Consider the following 25052-nt stretch of genomic DNA (forward strand, 5'->3'; position numbering starts at 1 on the left):
ATTACTTAATTTTGAACCTGTGAGGCAAATCCGTTAGCATTTTTGCAAATCAGTTTCCATCTAGGTAATAAAAAAAGGATGTGGGGGGGCCGGCCCGGTGGCGCACTGCGATAGTGCGCTGCTTGGGAAGTGTGGCGGCGCTCCCGCCGAGGGTTCGGATCCCACATACAGACCAGTTCCCGCTCACTGGCTGAGCGAGGCGTGGGAGCAACACCGAGGGTTGCGATCCCGTTGCCGGTCCCGGTCCGGTACAGGGGCGACACTGAGGGTTGTGATCCGTTGCCGGACACGGAAAAAAAGACAAAAAAAAAAGGATGTGGGGGCTAGGGAAGATGCTATCTAAGAAATGGGGGCGACACTGAGGGTTGCGATCCGTTGCCGGACACGGAAAAAAAGACAAAAAAAAAAGGATGTGGGGGCTAGGGAAGATGCTATCTAAGAAATTTTTCAGCTCTACATTTCTAAGTTCATCTCCTGGGGAAGGAAAAAAGTCTCTAAAACTATTTATTCATTAATATAAATGCTAGAAAATAAAGGCTATTCATTCAGTAGCAAAGGAGAGACTTAGGAGTTATAAGAGATTTTGCTAATAACTGAAAAATATTTAACTCTATTAGATTTAAGGGTTCTGGGGGAAAAATGCTAAATATCATAGAATCCTAAAATTAAAAAGGTCTTAGGCCATATAGGCTAATCTCCTAATGAAGGTTCCTATGTAATATGGTAAAAGAAAGTTAAAGCCTCAAAGTTTTGTAAACCCAGGAAAAAGTAATTATTAAAATGTGTATTTTAAGAATGAATTACACTGATAAGACTTTTCAAATTTCACGTAGAACTTTTATGCAATACCCTCTCTTTCAAAAGCTACCTCGAAATGTAATTTCACAATATTAACCTATCTGAGGGCAACAAAAAATAATCCCTCAAGAATATTAATTTTGATGACATAAAACATTGGAAATTCCTAAGCATAGTGCATTTGTCAAAGCATTGTTTATATTTCAGTTTTAATAGACACATGCAGTTAACATTTACTTTGATCTAGTGAATTCAATAACCTAATAAAGCTGATAAATTCAAAATGCCTTATAATAGAAAAAAATACTTTACCTTGAAATAAGAATTTGTGGATACAATAGATTTACCTTTCTAATAAATTTTGCTTAAGCTTATATTAAAATATCATCTGAATATACATTGCATATTTTATATTATTTTATATCCTATGTAGAACCTTAACATTTAAAAGACCTTCATACTTTAAATAAAATAAGCAAAAAAAAGCCCTTAACTCCAATGACAGAACCAACTTAGAGGTACAGTCATGAGAGGTACAGTCATGAAATATCAAGTATATACTGTAATGCAAAGACCACACAGGGTGATCTACACCCTCTAATTTCACAACCACCCTGCCAGCGAGATAATATTATTCACAATCAATAGATAAGAACAACAGTAAGGCTCAGAGAAGTTAGGTCAACACAAATACCCTCAGTCAAGGTGTAATTTGAGTTTCCATTACTCAGCTATCGAATGGGGTTATAATAGCTATAAACATCTCAACAGTATCTTGCAGACTACTTTAACACTCGACAAATGTCAGTACATTACCCTATCATCCTTACCCCATTCGCTAAAATAACAAGATATAACATAGCAAGTAAATACTAAATCAGGATTTGAACACATGTTTGATGAGCTATACTCGAAACATATCCACCTGACTTTTCTGAGCCTCAGATTCCCTCAGTTGTCATACAGTGATTAAGACATTTATTCGGTGAACTAATTGAGAAGATTAAATGATACAATGTGCAAAAACTCTTCATGTCATGATTACAAAATCATTCCACTAAGGCAAAATAATATGCTAAGAAATGGAAACATTGCAAATATCACATCTAATGAAGAAAGAGTACAAATAAAAATTTAGAGCAATCATTGATTAGATATAATTAAAACAGACCATTTTTTAAAAATTAAATCTGGTGCGAAATTCAAGCATTTATTAAACACGTATTATATTAAATACCAACAAATTATGACTAAAGACATTTATATGAAAAGGAAAATAGTACAGCTCAAACACATCACAATTCTTAATCTTGCCAATGACAGAGATTTACTCATAATTAGTAATTCTTCACGGTTTCATTTAATTGTAATGTTACAAGTACCAACTCTCAAGATTTCTGACCAACATTTGCTATAACCGGAGTTCAGGCTTCAGTTCTAAAATTATTGGGACACATACACAAAAACAAAGCTTACAAACTCTCTATTTAATGGATACCCAGCCATACCATATGTATGTGCTGACATTCCGAGGTGATAACTAATGCCTCTGGGTGTTCAGGGTAATAAGACAAAAATCAAAGAGGTACAACATGGAGAAAGGTGTGAAAGGTTTGTAGTATTAAGCCAAACAGGAAAAAGGGGGAAGATAAAGAGAAGAAAAAAAATTATGAAAAGAGAAAATATTCAAATATTATACCCAAAGTTGAAACAGGTTCCCACAATTTAAAAAATGTTAACACCCTGAAAAAGATAAGCATTACAAAAAGACCAAGTTATTAAGAAAGAGTTCATGTAAAAAAGTCCATTATGCAATGGATGCAACCTCATGGAGGAAAAAAAAAACTCATAAAATTTTTCTATTAAAACTGAGTGAGTTATAGCCAGTAATTCTGAAACCAGACCAATACCTCAGTCATAAATTGCAAGTCTCGTCTTCATATTTGGCCTTCCTTACCTGAAAGATGAAAACTTATCTGGGAAGGATAGATGCTAAATAATTTCTAAGTTCCCTCTCCAACTGTTAAGTTTCAGGATTTTATAAACTTTCAGCTCGTATTTGGCCTTACAAACAAACTTTTATCCACTTCCCATTCACTTCATTAAAAAATAGTCCCCATTCTCTGGTATTCTTCACATGGTGTCTTTGTGATAAATACCTTCCTAAAAGCTTACTGTTCCTTAATCTGTCTTTATTTCTTACCTGTTGCTCCTCTGGCATTGGTCTGAAAAGGATTTGTAGAAGATGCCACAGAAGGACCAGCGGCAGCAACAAATGGATTTGTGGAAGGCGTAGCTTTAAAAAATTATAAAAAACACTATAAAATCCTAATATCTTTTGCATTCAAGATTTAAAAATACTTGTTCACAATATTTCTCAAGATAGAAAACTTGAGATTTCTGATAATAAATCATTGCTTTGACTGTCTTCCAGGACCCCTATTAAAATGCTATACAATATATATTTGGCTAAAGCACATACCTCCAAATGGAGCAGGCACACTTGAAGAAGCAGGCTGTGTCTGTGCAGAAGCACCCACTGGCACTGTTCCAAAAACATTGCTGAAAACAAATATTGAAAAGAGTTCATGTTTTAAAAAAAAAAAAAAAAAAAGGCAAGGTTAATCTATCTACAGAGTAGCCATAAAATGTGGGAACATAATATTGAACATACCATGTATCACAGCAGTTCTCAAACTTTAAGTCTCAGGACATGCTTACATTCTAAAAAATTATTAAGACCCCAATAATAAACAAATTGTTTATGTGTGCTATACTTGTCAATCTGTATCATAATTTTAGGGGGGGGCAGCTGGCCAGTAATGGGATCATACAGAAATTGAAATTAAGAATTTTTTACCCCAATAATAAACAAATTGTTTATGTGTGCTATACTTGTCAATCTGTATCATAATTTTAGCGGGGGCAGCTGGCCAGTAATGGGATCATACAGAAATTGAAATTAAGAATTTTTAAAAAACATTTTATTTAAAAAAAATAAACCATCACATGAAATATAAATAGCACTTTTATGATTAATAACTATATTCTCAAATCAAGAGAAATTTAATGAGAAGAGGAGCATTTTTTCTATTTTTGCAAATTCTTTTAATAGCTAACTTACCAGAAGATCAATATGTTGTGATTTGTTTTTGGTGGTAGTATATGAAGAAAATGTTGCCTCAAATAAATACATAGTTGAACAAAAGGCAAGTATTTTAACAGACTTTTCAGATAATTGTGGATATTTTCTTTTATATCCTACCAAAAATGAGAGTGACAGTTTCCTAAAGGTTAGTTGCAATGTGGAATTTGAAACCACATCAATGAAGTCTTTGTACTCCATTAAAGTTCACTAGTCTATCTTGTGCTTTAAGTGAATCTTTTACAAATTTTATATCATGCGTTGGTCATTTGGAAAATACTTGTTTACTTAGTTATACCAATCTTCCAAATGTTGACACATTTCCTTATGTAAAATTAACATTAATATCACTAACCATCTCATCAGAAAATTAATGGGAAGCTGTCAACCTCATTATGAAGTCCACAGATTTTCCAAAATTCTAAATTTGCTTGAAAGCGTGAATTTTATCAGTTGTTTTCTTTAGTTACAGACTTAATTAGTACATTTTTGAGAAAATGTCTGACTGATTCAGGGGAGAATTCAGAATAACCATAGTTAGTCTATTAGTCACACTTTGAAGGAAAAATGGCGTTCCATAAAATAAATGGCTGGTTCATCCTACAACATCAATATAAATGTGAATTAGTGAGACAACCTCACAGAATTATTATGAAAAAAGTTTTAACGTCACGGACCACCTGAAAGAGTCCCAGGTACCCCAAATGTTCCAAACTACTGATGTAATATCAATAAACCATTTGCTATGTATAACCTGTTTCCAGACTTTATGACTACCTTGTTACAGTACACTATTATATGTCTAATGCAGACAATATTAAAACAGCAAAACATATAAATAACTCTGAATTTTATTCCTTGGATTCAATTTTCCCATTTGGCCTACAGAAAATCTATAATTGAACCTTGAACAACACAGATTTGAACTGCACTGGTCCACTTATACTTGGATTTTTCAGCCAACTGCAGATTGAGAACAGCTGTTTATGGGATGCAAAACCCACACAATACGGAAGGCCAACTTTTCATGTCTGTAGGGCTGACTGTGGGACTTGAGCATAGGCAGATTTGGGCATATTCAGGGAAACCAGGTGGGGGGGGGGTCCTCCTGGAACCAATCCTCTGTGGATACCAAGGGACTAATACATTATCGGGTAGCCCAAGTAGCTAATGTCATAATCCTAACACTTCTCTCTAGAAAAGGTGCTAAAGTGATATAAACTACTAAAATAACAAAATAAAGAAGTTGACACAATCCACAGGAATGGGTAACAAAGATATGAACAAAACATTGTACAGGTAAATCACCTGTAATTCTGGGTGTTTCCTTAACTGTAAAATGAAGAAGTCAAAACTAGAAGAGTTTTTTAAAAGTCTAATGTATTAGACTTCCTGCTGCCAAGAATTCCTTTATAACAGATATATGTGAACACAGTAGCAGAGGCCTACTTATAAATATGACACTAAAGAGATATAGAACTCATGTTGGATTCTGGTGCAAACATTTCTAAAAATGTGTATTTACAATGTGTATTAAAAATGTGTAAGGCTAAAACATGGTATTTTCACTGTTTAGTTTTAATGATGAAACTATACCTTAAAAGTACATAATTTTCTCTACTGACTCTAATCTGTATATAACTGTCCATTTTGAGATGTATACATACTACTACATTTTAGTTTTCAAGGACAAAAAGTAACAGAAGATAAAATTATGCCAATTACTCCAGGATATTTTAATTAGCAAATTAAACTTACTTTCATCAAATGAGATTCAAGAATTTTAAAATTATATCCTAAAACAGTATTATTTGACCACATTGTGATTAGAGTTAAAAAAACAAAAAGAAAAAAAACCACGTAAAACACAAAGCAGGAACACTGACTAAGATAAGGTACCTGCTAGCATTACTCGTGGGAGTATATACATTACTGGAGGTGGCTGCAGAACTGAAAACGCTGTCTAGTTCTGCCAGGGCTGCATACTTGTCTGAAGACGCACTTGACTGACTGGGAATTGAAACCATAGAACCAACAGGAGCTTTACCTGTGGTCCCAAAGCCACTCCCCTGATCACCACCTAGGAAAAAACAAACACAAATTACACAAGAAATTTAAAGTTATACTTTTAACTTATTAACCACATTTGCCATGAAACACAGGTAAATTTAAAACTGGCTTAGAGCTAAGCAAAAAAATGGACAGGATTCTAGAGTCAATCTAATAAATAATGAACAATATTGAATATTGGACAAGATTAAGTTGCTATACATACCACTGTGGTAAAGACAAAATATTGTTTCCGTAACAAAAACTAAGACTGTACTAATAATATGTCTAGGCTATGCATAAAGAAGAAATTCTCAAAGGGCTACATCAACATCTCCAAGACAGGTGGATCACATTCAAGTGAATACAAATTCATAAAATGCTAGACTTAATGAAACAATCTACTAATATTATCATTTTCCCAGGGTTCTCTATGAAAAAATTAGAGATAGTAATAATAGGAAACATTTACTGAGCATTTACTATGTGCTAGGCACTGTTCTAAATGCTTTACATGCAATAATACATGGACCACAACTCCATGAGTTCAATACTATCATCACTGTCATTTTGGAGATGAGGAAAAACAGGCTTAGAGATCAGGATGCAGAATCCAGTCTAGCATTAAACTCCTGCTGTTCAGCATCAAATGATGCATTTTTAGAGGCAAAATACTGGTCCTTAAGACCAAAACTGGCTATAAAAATGTACTATAAAAATCATGGATTTAAAAAAACAAACACCAAGATGTTAACAGAAAATAGCTCAAAATGGATACATTATAGAAAACACCAGTAAAGAATGCTTTCTAGAAAAAATAAAATTATCTATTATTTTATTTTAAAACTAGGAGTTTGAAAATTAGTTTCTATGTGTTAAGTTTTGTAGTTGATATTTCTCATCCACAATGTGCCAAGTGAACATTTTACTCAGTGTTTGGTGTATGTAGACAAAATTTCTATACAACAGAGAAAAGCATAATATCTTCAGATTTTAATAAAAACAACCAAATTTAGAGCACTGTTTAAGATACAAATTTATTTCTGTTTAAAGTTTGATACCTTGCCCAGCACTGAAGATATTGTCTAAATTAGCAAGTGCTGCATATTTGTCTGCTGTCTGTAAACCAGCTTTGTTTGTTGAAACTTTACTAACAGCTGATGCTGTTTGATGACTCTGGGAAGTATTGAAGGTTCCAAAATCAGCACTGGAGGATTTGGGGAAGTTATCAAAATGAGCAAAATTAGCATTTACTGATCCAGCACTTCCACCTGCAACAGAATAAACAGAACACTTGAAATTTCCAAACTTTTCCCAAAATCATTTGGTGGATTATTGGATCACTTCTTCCTAAATTAAGCATCCTATAAGCAATCCTACACTCTTAAAATCAGTGACTGGCAAATGACCTTCAACTTTAATCATCTACACATTACTTTATAATTTTTAAAACCAGATTTTCAAAGGCACTGGCAACATGTAAGGTTACATGTTTCCATATTTAACTATATATCCTGGAGTGAAGAATATAATTTATGGGACAGTAACTCCATGCTACCTGATTTGAGACTCAATTACTTCACAGAACACTCAACTGTATACTATGACCTTTTACTATTTTACTTCACCCTAAACAGACCCTGCAAACAAGATGCGAAGTATCCTTCTTGAAGGATTCAAGCTTTTGTAGCTCCATTTCTACAAAAAAAACAAATCCCAGGGGTAGGTATTAACGATGTTTAGGATGTACTATTTTGATACTGAATTTCTTGGACTTATTTCACTTGAGGAGCTATTATTTAATTCCATATACATACAATACTATGATGTCCAAATTAAAATCATGCCCTACTATATAGTTTGTCATATAATTATAATACATATTACAGCAATTTTTGACTTTATAAAGCACAATTCACCTGATGGTCACTATAGTATATATACTACTAAGTCTTTCAAGCTTGTTCTCTACTACAGAGACCTCCCTAAAGTACTACCAAAAGACTAATGCCAGTATATTTCATTCTATGCTTTTGATCCTACACTTGTGAGATATTAGTTCTTTATTTCCAAATCTTACTTTCAGCAATCAAAATAGTACATATATACATTTATATATTAAAGTGATAGCAAAGTACACTTACAGTTATCTTAATGGTTGCATCCCTATTTAAAAAACACACTTTCTATCAATCAGTTCATTAGACATTCTAAAATATAGATAAACTTTCTTTCAGAAATTAAACTCTGTTGTTTTCCTTTAAAACTAAGTAATATATGTTTGCATTAAAAAGATGATAATCTGTTACAAGTAGCTGGCAAAGAAAGTACATACTAAACTTTCAAAATCTGTATGAAGAATTTCATTTCAAATTATTAAAAACTGAATTATTAAACCAACTAACTTTTATTGTACGTTATTGTGTTCTCTAATTCTGAATTTCAGTAATAGAGAAGGGAGAGTAAAGGTGAGAATTTATAAAGGATTATCATTAAATAATGATTAACAATCTATAATTAGAAAAACCTATGAAATATAGCACAAAACACTAATTAGTAAAAGATGCCTACTTGACAAGAGAACTTACTTTGGGTAGCCTGGAGAGGAAAAGCTGAAGTAAATTCACCAAAACTGCAGCTAGATGAAAGCATTCTAAATGCTGGACAGCCAGAAATTATGTAAATGATGACAGTTAAAGAAAAAAAAAAAAAAGAAAAGAAAAGAAAATTGAAAGAAAAGGCTTTAAGACAATACACAGAGTTAAAAGTAGAAAGGAAAATAATCAGCCAAAAATTTAAATAAGGGTTTCAATGAGTTTCTGAGAACAGTACAGTTTATGGGAGACTACTCAATGTTTAAAGGCCAATTCCTGCACAGAAAACTATTTCCAAGTTTGATTAATCATTAAATAATCAACTCTTGACTAATAACATTTAATAATTTTTCTCAAGCTTATTGTCCTAAAAATTACCTAAATGTTTAGTTTGATGGAAGCCATCAATTAGCTTCCTTTATTCATAGGTATAATACCAGCCTAAATCAATGAGTTCCATGCATCTAAAAAAACTTTCAGTACTTTAATGCCTCTTCATGGGAAATTTAAGGAAGAATCATATGCAGGAAAAGGAAAAGGATGGATGTTATCAATTAGACAACATACCAAAGAGTTCAGAAAAACAAATGAACATAGAAAAAAATAAAGATATTTCAGGTTTCCCCAGAGCTTTGTACTATAGAACTACTTAAAAATCAGGTAGTTACAAAATTTAAGTGTAGAGTAATTTTTCAGAACTACATCTAGAGTTTTGTTTTTTAAAGTAAACATTTAAGCACAATTCTGGAGAAGCTCTACCTGTAGTTTGGGGTTGAAAAGGAGTGTGACTTGCTGTGGGGAAACCTCCAAAATTACTCGAACCACTAGACTGTCCAAATGCATCAAAGTTTGCAAAATCTGCATTTGCAGAATTCTGAGCTGTAAATGGCAAGGAACAATATGTTAATGAATGTGAAAACTATAAATGAAAAGACATGACAAATGAATTTTAAAATTTTACATGAAGTTTCTATGTATCATAACTCACTTTAAAGAGAATTCATTTAGAAATTAGATTTCACATCCTACCAGTATTTAACCTAATTACAACAATTTTACTAAAGAGTGTCCAGGAAGTTCCAAAAACATTTTATGCAATGATAAATTTGAACACAAGACCCTCTCTGAATGACCTCAGGAATAATACTGTGAAAGTGACTCCATTAACAAAGGAGACTGAATTGACAGCACTGAATACATGAGTTACAGTAAAGCAGACAAAGATGTAGAATACACTCTAGAAAATTCACCAATTTAAAATGATAATCAGCTATGTGCATATAAATAATAATCTAAGTATCTACAATAATGATACAGAAAAGGTTTAATTACATTAATAAATTATACCTTTGGGGTTTTTTAAGTTTACAAATATGTCACACCACGAACATTAAGAATAAATTTAAAAACTTGAATGTATAACAAGGATATGTTCACCAAATAAATTGAAGATATTCACATTGTATTAGAAGCCTGCCATTTTAAACTCATATATGAGAATTTAAGAAACAATAAAAACTAGTAGAAATTATAATTGTATCACACATTCAGTGAAAAAGACCAAGTTGTACTTCCCAACTGGTTCTCAACCTAAGAGCAAAATTCCAGGCTTCCCTAAACTTTAAATACATAAATAAATAAGACAATCTAAAAGTTTGGTTGTTTTTTGTTTTTTGGTTTTTTTAAAGGTTGGAACAGATGCTGGATAAGAATTTTATAGAGGACATAGTGAGAATAAGAAATCATTAGTATGTGAGAAAGGAAATGCTAAGTGGCGAGAAAGAAAAGCATGTCCAAGGGATAGAGAAAGGTTAAATGTCATGAATAGAGTAAAAGGCAGCCACTTTACATATTTTGAAGGCAATTCTACTTTTAGGAAGTAGGTGTAAAGAAATAATCTTGCAAATGAGTATGACTGTATCTAAAAGCTACACAAAGTGTTTTTTGTAAGAGAGAAAACATTAAAAATTTGAATGACCATCAATAAAGGATTGATTAAAAATACTGGAACACCATATGATAGAATATAAGACAGCCATTAAATAATCATGTAAAAGAATATTTAACCCTTTTTTACGTTAAAATGTTTATGACAAAGTAATAAGATGAACAAGCTAATAAATTCTAGATTCACTTTCATCTGCCAATTTTGTTAAACTAAAGATGGTACTGCATGCATAGAAAATCTCCATTTTAGTTAAATATAAGTAGTGGGATTTCAAATCTGTATCATTTTCTTCTTTATGTTTGCCTGAGCTTGCTAAACTTTTGCAATAAATATGTATTCTATTTGTAAATAAACCAAAAACCTTACTAAACAAAAAGTTATTTTACTAACAAAGCAACATATTAAACATTATTCTAAGAAGAAAATCAGGACAACTTAGAACATTTTATGTAATTACTATTTTGTATATAGTTAGCCCTCTGTATCCATGGGTTCCACATCAGTGGATTCAACCAACTGCTGATCAAAAATATTTGGAAAAAAACTGTGTCTGTACTGAATATGTACAGACTTTTTTTTCTTGTCATTATTCTCTAAACAATATTAACTATTTACATAGCATTTACATTGTATTAGGTATTATAAGTAACCTAGAGAAGACGTGTAGCATACAGGAGTGTTGAGAAAATTAGAAAATTAAAATTCTGACTAGCTTATGAAATGCCTCTGTAACTAAATGTGCTCATCTACCAGGGCCCCCAAAATTCAGCCCAGTTAATAATCAACTGCATGTATTCCTGCTTCTGCAATCTTGCCTGCCTGCTTGCCCAAGTCACGTGAGTGTGAAGAAGTTGAAACCAACAGCTGCTTGCCTAAGATGTATGCTTAAACTAAAACTTATAGAGCCCACCTAACTTGCCTATAAAAAGGCCTGCATACTTGTGTCCAGGGTCCCAGGATTTCAGAACACGAGTTCGCTTGGGTCCCACTAGCGTAATAAACTATCTGACTCTCCAACCTCCCTGAGTGTCTGGAGCTTTCTTGTCAAGTTCCTTCCATAACAGGAGGATGTGCATAGGTTATATGCAAATACTACACTATTTTATATCAGGGACTTGAGCATCTCTGGATTTCGGTATACACACAAAGTCCTGAAACCAACCCCCCATGGATACCAAGGGATGACTATATCTGAAGGGGTATTATTGCAATAAGGGAGAAAATGTACCTAAAAAGTTGCCTCCCACTTACAAGGTACCTTTGCCACTTCTTGTGTTCTGAAATGAGGGATGCTGCCTAACAGATCTGCAACATAACCAGTGCCACTTTAGATGAGCCCAAATACAAAATGGCGCCGCCCACCTCCTTCCCTCCCCCTTCCCTTTAGGAGAAGCCTCCTGACTTAAACAGAAACCACTTTTGCTTCCAAAAGGATGCAGTTCTCCACCCCGATCCATGATCCACGTTAGCATTATGACCCTCCTTGATGGTTTCAGCCAGACCTTGGAGCACTATATAAGCTCTACCACCCCCACGCCTGGTGCTGTCCACCATTTTCAGGGCAGCCCCGGGCTGTCCTCCATTTTGGGTACAACCCGGCAGATTTCTTTCTTTAATAAAGCTTAAAAGGTACCTGGCATCTCGGCTCACTTTCTTTTCACTGCCTTACATATCACTGCTCATACTTTGTTCCTGAAAACCTTTTCTAAACACTGGAAGTTTTCCCTATCTCTCAAACACTAGACAGAAGTATCTAAATTAAAAGGCTCCTTATTGCTTAACAATATAAATTCCTTATTTTCTGGACTCTTAAGCAACCTCTGCACAAAAAAAACCCAAACTAAATAGAATGTGACAAAATAGTAAAGATGCTTTTTAATCTTATTTCAAAAAGTGTAAAGGAATAAACTCAGTTTAGAATTCAAGACACCAAATTAATGAGCCTGAGTCTTGCTGATAATTGTCTTTCCTCTTCAATGAGAAATAGATCTTCATAAGAGGGGAAGATAAATAGAGACTATAGGATGCAAACTGGCAGAATCTCAGCAAATTCATCTGCTACATATGGTTTGTTTCACCTATACAGTATTAACATTTTTTCATCAATTCCTAACATTTAAAAAGAGGGAATTTCACGTTAAACAAGATTTTTTGCTTTTCTTAAAAGAAAATCAATGTATCTAATAATCCTGAGCCCATGGTTCCTTCTGCACCACATTATAATATTGTGTTAACTGGGATGCAAAGCAGTTGAGTTTGATACGCCTAGTATAAGGTGTGACAAAAACCAACCAGTTTCCAGTTCATAGGTTTTGTGATATGATGTTTATCACCAGGCATAATAACTATTAAGTTCTGAAGGTAAATTATGTTTATAAATTCATGTTTTTCTGAAAACAATAATGATCCCACTCACTGACGCTTATACACACATACCACCTCAGCCAGAATGTTCGTATGAAAGGTAAAGATTTCTGACTTTTAAACCACTAAAGTATATGCAAAAAACGAGTTTCCTTAAAGAACAATGCTAACTAGACTGGCATATCTGAATGATTATCATTTGCTATTAAAGTTTCCATCTGTCACATCAAACTGTTCAGGATAAAATTTTCATCCAATATTTTTTTTTTTAAATGAGAGTTTCAGGGTAGAACTCAGCCATCAATGACTTTGTGAACTGTATATGAAAAAATAAAGACTCAGAGTGCTTGCAAAGGCTCTGGAAAAAGATATTTCAGTTGAAACATGATATTGATTTATACCTAAAAACTACTCCAAGGCAAAAATATCAAAAGATGGCATCGACTATACTAGAAGGAAAAATAAATGAGTAATTTAGCTGCTTCTTCCAACAGGCATACATTTTATTCTTCTAGAAACAAACTAAGTCAAATAAAGTAAAAAAAAAAAAAAATTTAAGTAGTCATTCACAAATAAGTAACAACTTCAGGCTAAAAGACAACTGCAATTAAGGCAACCTGATCTATTCTACATGGCTATAAAACTATTTCCTCACACTCATCTACCCTACCATTTCCATGATACGTAAGAAGAGAGAAAACAGTTATGTTCTACCACCTTGATCGATTTGATAAGAATATGGGTTTCCTTCCTTTTCTTTTTCTTTTTTTTTTTTTTTTGTATTTTCTACAATTAAATAGCAAATTTTTTCAAAGAGCATTTTAAGGGAGTTATTGAAATTATGAATACAAGCATGGCACAAAACAGTCTGTGGAGCTGCAGCAACTCGACTGACCATTTTCTGGCTAACATGGCTACAAAGAAAAGTGCAAGATTAATTCCCTGGCCTATGAATAGTCATAAATTGCATTTAAAGATGCAAAGGAAAGAGGAAATAGTTGGAAATTTACAAAAGAGTTTGGTAGTTACTTATTGATAATTTCAAATTATATTTCAGTAAGCTAAAATGGAGATAAAACTAGCACATATTCATAAATTACTGAAGTTTCACTCTATATTTATTGACTCTCCCACCAACTCTTTTTGCCAGCACTCAAATGCAAGAGGTAGGAACAAAGGGCTGGGGCTCTTTTCTGGTCAGAAGGGGAACTAGCTTCCTACCTGGAGGGTGAAGAGAAAAGAGGAAATTCCAGATTTTCTGGTCTTTTGCAGCTCAGGTAACGTAGGAGAAAGGAAACCTACCACAGCCCCAACAATTTAAGCTTCCTGATTTCTTACCCTTCTCTATATAATTTCTCCTGAAAAAGAGATCCCCATCATCCCATTTTAAAGCAAACACATACATCAAAAATACAAAAATGATACACAATTTGCTCATGAAGCATGTCCTTAGAAAATGCTTTCATTAAAATTTTAAAACAAAAAGTTACTTTAATGTTTGCTAGAAAGAAATCTGGCCAGAGAGAAGCTTTTCTACAATTTTTCAAACTATTCCAAACCATACATTTTGGGATGTGTATATATATGATATACTTTATACCACCATTATCCAACAACAATCCAGGTCATCAAATTAAAAAGAAAAGAAAAGGTAATACCATCACAATCTCATAGGTGAGTAAAATAAGGCAAAATAGGTGCTAAAATACAAATAGGAAATCAATTCTATCAGCACTGGTTTCTGCTATGCTCTTAAAATTGTGAAATACATGTTTTAGAAAAAAGAAGTCTTGAATTTTTTTGTTTCTAATTAAAGTTATATAAATCCATGACAAAAAATAAGCCAGTACCCCTTACACACATGTGAAAATAATATAAAGCAAGATCTCAAATGGTCAAATAAAACTACTAACTCAATTTCTAAATTAGTATTCTACATTTGGTTTAATGCTTATTCAATCACTCACAAATGCCAATAGGTAAACTTCCTAAGATGCAAACATCAAAGCTTACTGGCTTTAAACATCAATTCCACACATTTTCCCAATATAAATACCATGTATTCTTTTAAACTGTTCACTGTAAAAGTGTAGAAGGACCAATACAGAAACAACTATAAAGACTCAAAAAATTAACAAGCTGTTAGGAAATGACTCTAAACCATTCGGAGAACCTTAGTTAAAATCCAAAGATTCAAATAGGATAAAAACTTGATATAGAGTATGATTCTTTTTGTTAAACACATATAGGTATGTATGTGTATATATGTAATACGTGTGGAATATGTATAAAAACAATATCTATTGTACCTTCTAGATACTAACCCCTTAAACACATCATCTCACTTGAACTTTGACACTTTAGGTAACTGCAAGTTTTGTCTATTTGTTAACAAATAATTTCTAATTTCTAGTGAAGTGCATTAAACTCTTTATCATGTTAAATTTGGAAATGGGGGAGAGGGGGAGAACTGTTCAAAGACTACCAGTTACATAAAAAGAATTATATTCAGGATGCAATCTGAAGATGTTCCTACTCCAAAGATGGTATAATTTGAGCATTCATAAGGATAATAATGACAATAAATTGAGATGTAGGAAATGTTTAAATCTATGAAGTCATAATGATACTAAACAAGAAAAAAGTCACCATTAAAAGATGCTAAGGAATCACGTACGGCCACACCACCCTGAATGCACCTGATCTTGTCTGATCTCGGAAGCTAAGCAGGGTCAGGCCTGGTTAGTATTTGCATGGGAGAAAATGCTAGGGAATCAATTCGTTATCCTGATACTTGATTAAGAATCAATCATATATTTTTACCTTCCTATACAAAACCATGTCATTGAATAATCGAAGATTTTACAGAAGTATTTCAGCTGATAAATGAAGGAATGATAAATTTAAAATATCATTTTGCATAATGGACCCAAGCATTGAGCACCAATAGCTAACACTGCAAAAAGAGAAAGAATCCAAAATTATGTGCCTCTTAGACCCTAAGTGTGTTCCCTAGCCACCCCTCACCACACACACACACACACACACACACACACACACACACAAAAATCTATGATGGATCAGGTCTCTAGATCCAACTACAAATTTACAAGAAATACTGAGGAGAGAAGAACTTGTTAAAGGGCATCACAGTGATGCAATCAACAAACTAAGACTACTGAAAACTCAGACAAATAAACTGCTTTCTTTAACAAATTACAAAGGAGAAAGAAAGGGATCGAGGAGGAATCTACAGACTAAGAGACATATTTCACGAATGCAATGTGTGGATCTTATCTGAAACCTGATTCAAACAAACTGTATGTAGGCATTATGCATATATGTACATGTACATGGGTACTTCAAAAAGTTCATGGGAGGATTCATATTATCTTTTAATCCTATTTTCCATGAACTTTTTGAAGTAGTGTGTGTGTGTCTGTGTGTATACTCACTGGGACTGGAATGAAAATTTGAATACTGACTAATAAATTATTATTACTATTATTTAAGGAATGATAATACTACTATGGTTAAGTTTAACAAGGAAATGTTTCTTTTATTCTTCTGTTTTTTAGACATATATAAAATATTTAAGGATAAACTTATATAATTCTTAAAATTTGCTCCAAAATAACATGAGAGGATGGACTGATAAATAAGATTAGCCATGAGTGATTGGTATATAAGGTTATATTATGTAGTTACTTTTGAATATTTGCAATTTTCCATAATAAAGGGGTAAAAAAATACATTAAAGTCTTTCCTCATTTTTTCCTGTGTAAAGAGGTCATGTCAGTCAGTATTTGACATTAAATATAACCTCTTCTGTGACTAAAAAGCACCACAGTTACATGGTTATATATTACACTTCAACAGTTATAGGTGATACCAAACATCTTCAACAGAACATGTTTACTAATACTTAAGTTTAATAAAGAATAGATATTGCTTAGTACCTTATATATATCTCTGACAAAAGCTGTTAAAACACACTTACCTGCATGACTGTTGAAATGTGCAAAGTTGAACAGAACATGTTTACTAATACTTAAGTTTAATAAAGAATAGATATTGCTTAGTACCTTATACATATCTCTGACAAAAGCTGTTAAAACACACTTACCTGCATGACTGTTGAAATGTGCAAAGTTGGCAAAATTGGCTGTAGCTGTTGACTGAGGAGGTGGAGCAGCAAAGATGTCTGAGCCAAGATCAGTCAAAAGGTCAAACTGCTTCTTCTCCTGTTGCTGCCCTTGAGAGCGGCCTACAATGGGGGACTATAAACCGCATACTAACTATGAAGATTTTCCAGTCAGATCTGCTAAATACTTATATAAAACTATATCCAATTCACCAAGCTTAAAACACATTTATACATAGGAAGAGTTACACTATACACTTACACATTGCTTAACGGCAGGTATACATTCTGAGAAATGCGCCATTGTTGTGTGAGCCTCATAGAGTGCACCTAAACAAACCTAGATGGTATAGCCTACTACACGCCTAGGCTATATGGTATAGCCATTATAATCTTAAGGGACCACTGTCATATATGCAGTCTGTCGTTGACTGGAATGCTGTTATGTAGCACATGACTATACTGACTTTACCCCTCCCTTCACTTTTTCATGCAAACTTTTTGTGAAAACAGAGCAATTTATTCAGATGCCCTAGTATGCATTACTAAAAAGAGTAGGATTTAATCCATAATATTATGCCTAAGAACTATTCTTGTATAGGACAGAGGTTGCAATGCCACTGAGTAACAGATCTGTCCCAGCTCCATCAACCATAATAAAGTACAGAAGTACAAACTTCAGTCTGTTCAGCTTTTAGAATAAGGTATGACGCAAAGCAACCTGTTTCAATGATGAACATGCCTCACAATCAGGTATGTGGAAAAATTCTATTGCTTAAGAAATCCCTTCCTGTAAAAGTATATCACAGAGGCTATCTATACTGTTCTAATTCTGATGGTCACCATAGATTCATGTTTTACTAACTGTATACCATATGATACACAGGTATAGCAATGTTACTGTATACTTATGCAAAGCTACAAGCTACAGAGAAGTCAAAGAAACTCATATTAGCAATAACAAAAAGAACAAAAACACACATTCCAACCATTCAACCAATAATCTTTTAAGGTATTAGAAACCACTAAGACATAATGCTACTGGCATACAAGATTATGCTGCCGTCTTAAAGAATTCTCAAATTCCTGACACTCAATTCTCTTTAAGTGGAAGTCCCTACAAAGACTTAAAGATTACTCACCTGACTAGGTGTGCCCTTATTTAAGTGAAGTGCTGGTGCAGAATCTCCTAAAAGGGATTTCAGTGGTTTGACCTCAGGTGTGCTGCTTGTGCTGCTGGCAGAGGACCCTGAAATAGATGCATGAACTGATGCCACCACTTTGGCTTGTTCTGGTGGGACATACCTAAAACATGTAAAAATTAGAAAAGGCAGTTAACTAAGAAAAATGCAGGGAATCCTACATTAAAAAATGATAAGCTCAATTCTTATTTTGTACAACATTAGTCTTCCTTCAAAACACTCTCGGAACTGACAGCTTAAGTCTACACTTAATTTAAATACTCAGAGAAAAGAGTAAGAAAGACTAACCACAAAATATCTTTCAATTATTTACTTATGGCTTTTCTAAGATAACAAAATTATTTTTTTTAAACAGAGGATGTACAGTTAATCATCATGATACTTTAATTTTTAAAAATGAAAATATGGTAAGATCATAAATAATCTTCGGAGACAGATGAGAAGGTAGGGAAACATTTATTATATTACAGTTAATAGTCTAAACTATGAAGGCCTATTCTTTAAGAATAAGATCAACAACACCATTTTAAAATGGGCAGAAGCAGTACAAAAGGAGACATAGATATGAAAACACTTATAACCTGATAGAAATGGAAATTAAGTTATTATTCACCTTTGATCTGAGTGTGAACATTACAAATTTTCTACTGCCAGCCACTGAAATATATAAATAGGTATGCTCTGTGCCCTAGGATAAGTGACTTACAGAAACTTATACTTAGGAATTAATTTGATAAGTGTACATAGAAGATACATGTATATGAACACACTCTTTATAAAAATTTCATAAAACTGGGAAACAAATCAAATGTCCATCAGGAGTAAAGTATTTAAAGGGATAATGCTAAAATCTGTACAGGACCACATAACTATTCTGCTTTGACATGGAAAGATGCCTGTAAGCCTTTATAGTCTTTCAGGTTTGAACCTAGTCATGTAAATACAGGATTCATGGGAGAAGGGAAGTGAAGGAAGGAAAGAGAGGCAGTAAGAATATAATGCCCAAACATCAGCAATGCTAATCTCTAGGGGTGGCATTATGTGAGTTATTGCTCTCTGTAATTCTGGGTTCTGTCCCACCCTCCTCACCACCCACCATACATCAAGTAAGTAGATGGGAGAAGTAGGAAAACAGAATGGTTAAGACTAGTTAAAACCACCTATTCCAGAGATGGAGTTCAAATAGCTCTACCGCTCAGTGGCTATGAAACCTTGGGCAAACTGTTTCAACTCTTTGTGCTTCCAGTTTTCCAACTATAAAATGGAGATAAGGTTGCTGTGAGGTATGAACATGTGAACATTTGTAAAAGCATTTAGAACAGTTCTTCGTATAGGTGTTAACTATATGTGTTACCTATTAACAAACTATATAATAATCACAAACAATAAAATTGCTTTTTTTCAGTAAATAGGAGAGATGACAAGAGATATGAGAATGAATACAAGAAGTTACACTTTCCCATAATTTAGGATACCGCTAATAATATAAATTCTTGAGTAAAGCCAAGTCTTATGAAGGATAAAATCAGATAACAGCTTTTGGTTCAAAAAGCTCATCTTATATAACATAAAATGTCATTTTGGGAACTGGTAAAAAGAACAACCTCAAAATCCCTTTGGATAACAACAGCATCACTGTTTTAAGTGCAGTTTCTACAGTGAGTATTTTGAGGGAAACTGCATTTGAATAGTGCTTATACCATGTTAAAAACCCATTTCTCTAGTTACATGTTGCAGGTGTGCAGGACCATGGGTTAAAAATGTATAGGTCCTGGCCCTCCTGAATCATGGTCACCCTCTCTTTCCACCCACCACTTAACGTTTGTATTTGTATTACTCTTCTTATTACTATTCTGTTTCTCAGAAAAGAAAAAATAACACGAACTATAGTTATTTGAGGTTTCCAATTATTTGTGTTATGCTCTGAATGGATATTATTGTTATAAATCCAGGGATGAATCTACGGTTTTAATTCTATCAACTATTATTCACACTCACTTTTCTCTTTATAGCTAAAGATAACCGACCTAAAATCCCAGCTAAGACCTAACCAAACTGACTTTCTAAGTTGTTAAAAGTAACACTGCTGAGCAAACCAAAAATTGGGTTACAGCTATGAAAGGAGAACAGACTTACCCACACAGGGTGGAAGGACTAGGAAATTGAGAATTATGATAAAATAATAACCATACCTTTCATTTTAAAAGAATCATTTATGCCACCATATTTTTACTATCATGATAAAATAATAACCATACCTTTCATTTTAAAAGAATCATTTATGCCACCATATTTTTACCTTCTGATAACCCTACCTTCTAATATTTTCTTCTTTCCTGAACTAAAATTTTACTGCCATATATTTATCTATATTCATACCTAATGTATCTAGTACAGCTGAATATAGCCCTGGCTAATCCTGCCTCGCAAAAAAGCAGTTCATTTTAGAGAATGGTAAGAACACAAATTTTGACCAAATGTACAAGTCGCAGCTAATATACTCACTGAATGAAGGTAAAGACCTCTCCACCTTAAACCACAGCAAGTGGTCTCTCAGGACCAAAACAGGCTCTGAATATATCATTCTCTGGGTTAAAACATACTTCCTCAGGGAAACAAGAGGGCCGTTTATTTCCTCATTATCTATTCCTCCTATTGGTGACTCTCTCCCCCATCTTAACCTCGCAAGAAGGAAAGGTACGTTTGTTCAATACTGATAAAGAAACAACCAAAAGAGTTCATACATCAATGAGTCTTAGTCAACTTAGCTCAGTATGTGGTCAGTTTCACACTTAAATTATGCTCATATAGCTAAAAATAAAGAGCCCCTGAGTAACTGAAGATTAGCTATAGCCCCTGCTCTGATTTAAGGGGCTTACTAACTATAGACACAACCTTTTTCAGAAATTAACATCTAATGGCTTTAATTAGGGGAGTATGAGTATGAACACTACCTTTTTAACCAGATGGTAAACTGATTTCTCGGATAAGAATAAGGGATATTTTGAGCAAAAACTTACTGCAAGATGCAATTAAGTGGATGGATTACGACAAGAGTTTTACCATAGTGCCAGTTTGTAAAGATAATACTCAATAAATACTTGCTAAATGAATAAAGATTTTAAGAAAGAAGGCTTTGTAAGACTAAATATGTCTAGAGGAAGCTATCAGGGCTAGGGAAGGATTAGAAGAAAGGATCCCTAAGTTTCTGAAGAGGATAGGCTACTTGCTAAATGAATAAAGATTTTAAGAAAGAAGGCTTTGTAAGACTAAATATGTCTAGAGAAGCTATCAGGGCTAGGGAAGGATTAGAAGAAAGGATCCCTAAGTTTCTGAAGAGGATAGGCGGCCTGGTAATTATAATGAAAAGGCTGCTGCTAGGCACAAATGAGTTAAGACAAAGTAGAAGTAAAGGCTTTTGGAAACCAAATTCAATAAAAAGCCAAAAGATAATGAGTATCTACCTATCTACCTACTTATTTATTTATTTATTTTCTTCGTTCCTTCCTGCCTGCCTTCCTTCATCATGTCTGACTATCCTTACCCATAATTCATATGAATTTGGGAGGCTTTACTCTAAATACAAACTATTCACTCACCATCTTTTCTTTTCATATTTTTCTTGTAGAAACTCTTTCACTTTTTGTGGATCCCTGAAGTCTGGAATTGCTGAAGATCTATCATCAAATAATCCTAGCCAAATCTGTTTACAGACCTTTGGAAAGAATTAAAAAAAAAAATTTGTTAAATTCAACATCTTCGCTTAATGTAATTTTAAGGGGAAATTATGATTCAGAAAACTAACCTACTTGATAATTTTACTAATACTGTTTTCAATGAGGATATTTATTACAATCAGAAATGAAGGAACAAAATTTATTTTAATATGTTGCAGTATGCAATAAAATTTTAGCAACAGAATCATGAAGAAGAGCAACTCATAGGGAAATGAGGGATTTGAGAGGACCTGAGGTTTTCTTTGGTCTTAGCATGATCATAAACTGTAAACCATTAGTGAGGTCATGTAGTCTGATAAACCTCAGTTACCTTAACCATGTAACAGAAGAACTGGACCAGTAGCAAAATTAAAACTCAAACAAAGGGCTGCCTGGTTAGCTCAGCTGGTTACAATGCAGCCTTATAACACCAAGGTCATGGGTGGGAATCCCCATACTGGCCAGCCACCAAAAAAAAAGAAAAACATCAACCAAAAAGAACAAAAAATAGTAGAATCATAAACAATCTGCTTTAAAGTATAACATAATAAACACAAATACAAGGCAGATACCACTCTAGCTTTACAGTCACCACCTATGCTTTTTTTGCTGAATAGCTAAAAAATGAGAATCTGAGATATTTCACTTTATAGAAAAATCAAGAGTAATGAAATTATGCAGAACTCAAATAGGACACAAAGTACACAAAACTATAAAGAAAAAAACTGATAAAGTGGATTTCATTAAAATTAAAAACTGTTTGCTCTTCAAAAACCTTAGAAGAAAAAAATGAAAAGGCAAGCCACCTACTGATAAAAGTATTTCCAAAACGTGTAAGAACTTGAAAGAACCTGAATCCAGAATATAAACTCAATTATAAAAAAGACAGAAACCCAACACTTTCTTAAAGAGAGGTCAAAATATTTGAACAGACACGTCACCAAAGGAGATATACAAATAGCAAATAAGCAGCTCAACATCATGAGTCACGTAGAAAATGCGAATTAAAATGACACTGAGACCTCACAACATAGATATCCATAGAAAAGGTAAAAATAAAGTGACCATACCATATATCGGTGAAAATGTGGAACGAATGGAACTCTTGAGAATGTAAAATAGTACAACCACTTTGGAAAATAGTTTGGCAGTTGCTTAAAAGTTAAACATACACCTAGCATATGGCCTAGCCATTTGCCCAAGAAAAATAAAGGCAGATGTCCACACTCAGATTTGTACACAAATATTCATAGCAGCTTTACTGATAATAACCTCAAACTAGAAATAACCCAAATGTCCACAAATAGGTGAAGAGATAAGCAAATTGAAGAATATCCACAGTAAGATACTATTAAGCAATTAAAAGAACAAACTATTGATACAAGAAATAACATGAATAAACCTCAAGACAATTATGCTGAGAAATCAGAACAAAAAACAACAAACCACTGATAACAAGAAATTACATGAACAAAGCTCAAGACAATTATGCTGAGAAATAAAACCAAAAAAGCAAAAATCCAAACATATACTGTATGATTGCATTCACTTAAAATTTTAGAAAATGTAAACTTATCTGTAGTGACAAAAAGCAGATCAGTGGAGTCACTGCAAAAGGGGCACAAGGAAACACTTTGGGATGATGAAAATGTACATTATCATGTTATTCACAGTGCATATATAAGTCAAAACTCCTTAAACTGTACATTTTAAATATGCACAAATTACTGTAATTATTCCTCAATAAAGCTATAAAAAACAAGCCCACAAGTTTCCAAAATTACATTATTCTTGAGTATCCAACTATGACACTGTGAAAAGAACATAGTATCTGGTTTCAAAAAGCCTGACAAACATTTGTCAAATATCTTATCTACTCGCTGAACTGGATAAGGGAGAAATAAGAGAAAGAACAGGAAAAAGGACTTCCCCTTCTCCTCTCCTATCATGCCCCCAAGCATGTTTTAAATGAATACCTCTTGAGTTTCCTTCCTATTCCAGGCTCGGTACAGATACTATTAAGTCATTAAGGCAGTAACAGTGACACATGTAAGGCCTAGGTGAAGACACAATCCCATTATAAAAACATTTCAGTGGCAAAGCCTGAGAAGTACAGACACCCAGGAATGGTAATGCAACTTGCCAGAAATACCATAAACCTTGAAGAGGCCCAGCCTGTCCAAAAAATATTGAGCTACTTAAAAAGAATTGCATGGCACTCTACTTAGGCAGAAACCTAACTAACGATTCTCCCAAAATGTAATTTTTAAGGATTCTGAGGCTTATGACATTCATAAAGGGAGAACTGGAAGTTTTTAATTCTTCTATTTAAAAATTTCCAAAATGAGAAAAATAGAGACATGATAGTCATTTGTTTCAAACCATATAACTATTAATTGAAATGGATAGAATTAGTTCCAGATACTTCATGACATTAGTTTTTGCATTACAAACCCCCTACAAACCACCATACACAATTTTTTAAACTAAAAATAATAAATGAATAATAAATCATAAGCGCACAAATAAATAAATAAAATGAAGGAGATGGGCTGAGGCAGACAAATCATAAAGCTGCCATCTTGGCAACTCATAATGATAATACAAAGCAAATATGGAGCACTTGAAGGTAAACTTCATAGATATTTGACATGAGCAGCCTGTAGGATTCTCTCAAAATTCTGTACTAACTGCTAGTGGTTCTGCTCCTGCTGATAGGTCAAACTACTAGAGAAAGTCATTAAAACTAGTTGCTTTGGTCCACTATAAATTCATGTGATCTCACTATCAAAGTTCAGTAACGTTACTAATCAGCTCTTATTTCTTACTATGTTACTCAACAACAGCTATTTCCTACAATGCTCAAAATCCTAACAATTCCTGGCACTCCTGGCAGTTGAATGAACTCTTATTCAACTGAAGTGGCTCTCAAAATGTGATTCTCCAATTCCCTGAACAAGCAGCATTGTTATCTAAGAATTTCTTGGAAATGCAAATTTTCAGGAGCCACCCAACACCTATGAAATCAGTATCTTTAGATGGTGCCCAGCAATCTGTTTTATCAAGCCCTCCAGGTGATTCTGAAGTAGGCT

The 25052-nt window shown here is 33.6% G+C and overlaps 1 protein-coding gene across 1 annotated transcript in view; it reads right to left on the reverse strand.

Moving 5' to 3' along the window:
- Positions 1-25052, reverse strand: part of AGFG1 (ArfGAP with FG repeats 1) — a 68811-nt gene that overhangs the window by 11614 nt on the left and 32145 nt on the right. The window contains exons 3-9 of the mRNA XM_008567317.1: positions 21844-21959; positions 18185-18347; positions 17025-17178; positions 7054-7263; positions 5843-6023; positions 3281-3360; positions 3002-3094 (exon numbers count right to left, since the gene is read on the reverse strand). Coding sequence (XP_008565539.1) covers positions 3002-3094; positions 3281-3360; positions 5843-6023; positions 7054-7263; positions 17025-17178; positions 18185-18347; positions 21844-21959 — 997 coding nt within the window. The remainder of the gene's footprint in view (positions 1-3001; positions 3095-3280; positions 3361-5842; positions 6024-7053; positions 7264-17024; positions 17179-18184; positions 18348-21843; positions 21960-25052) is intronic.

Source organism: Galeopterus variegatus, unplaced genomic scaffold (genome assembly GCF_000696425.1).
Source record: "Galeopterus variegatus unplaced genomic scaffold, G_variegatus-3.0.2 Scaffold310, whole genome shotgun sequence".
NCBI classification, from domain to species: domain Eukaryota; kingdom Metazoa; phylum Chordata; class Mammalia; order Dermoptera; family Cynocephalidae; genus Galeopterus; species Galeopterus variegatus.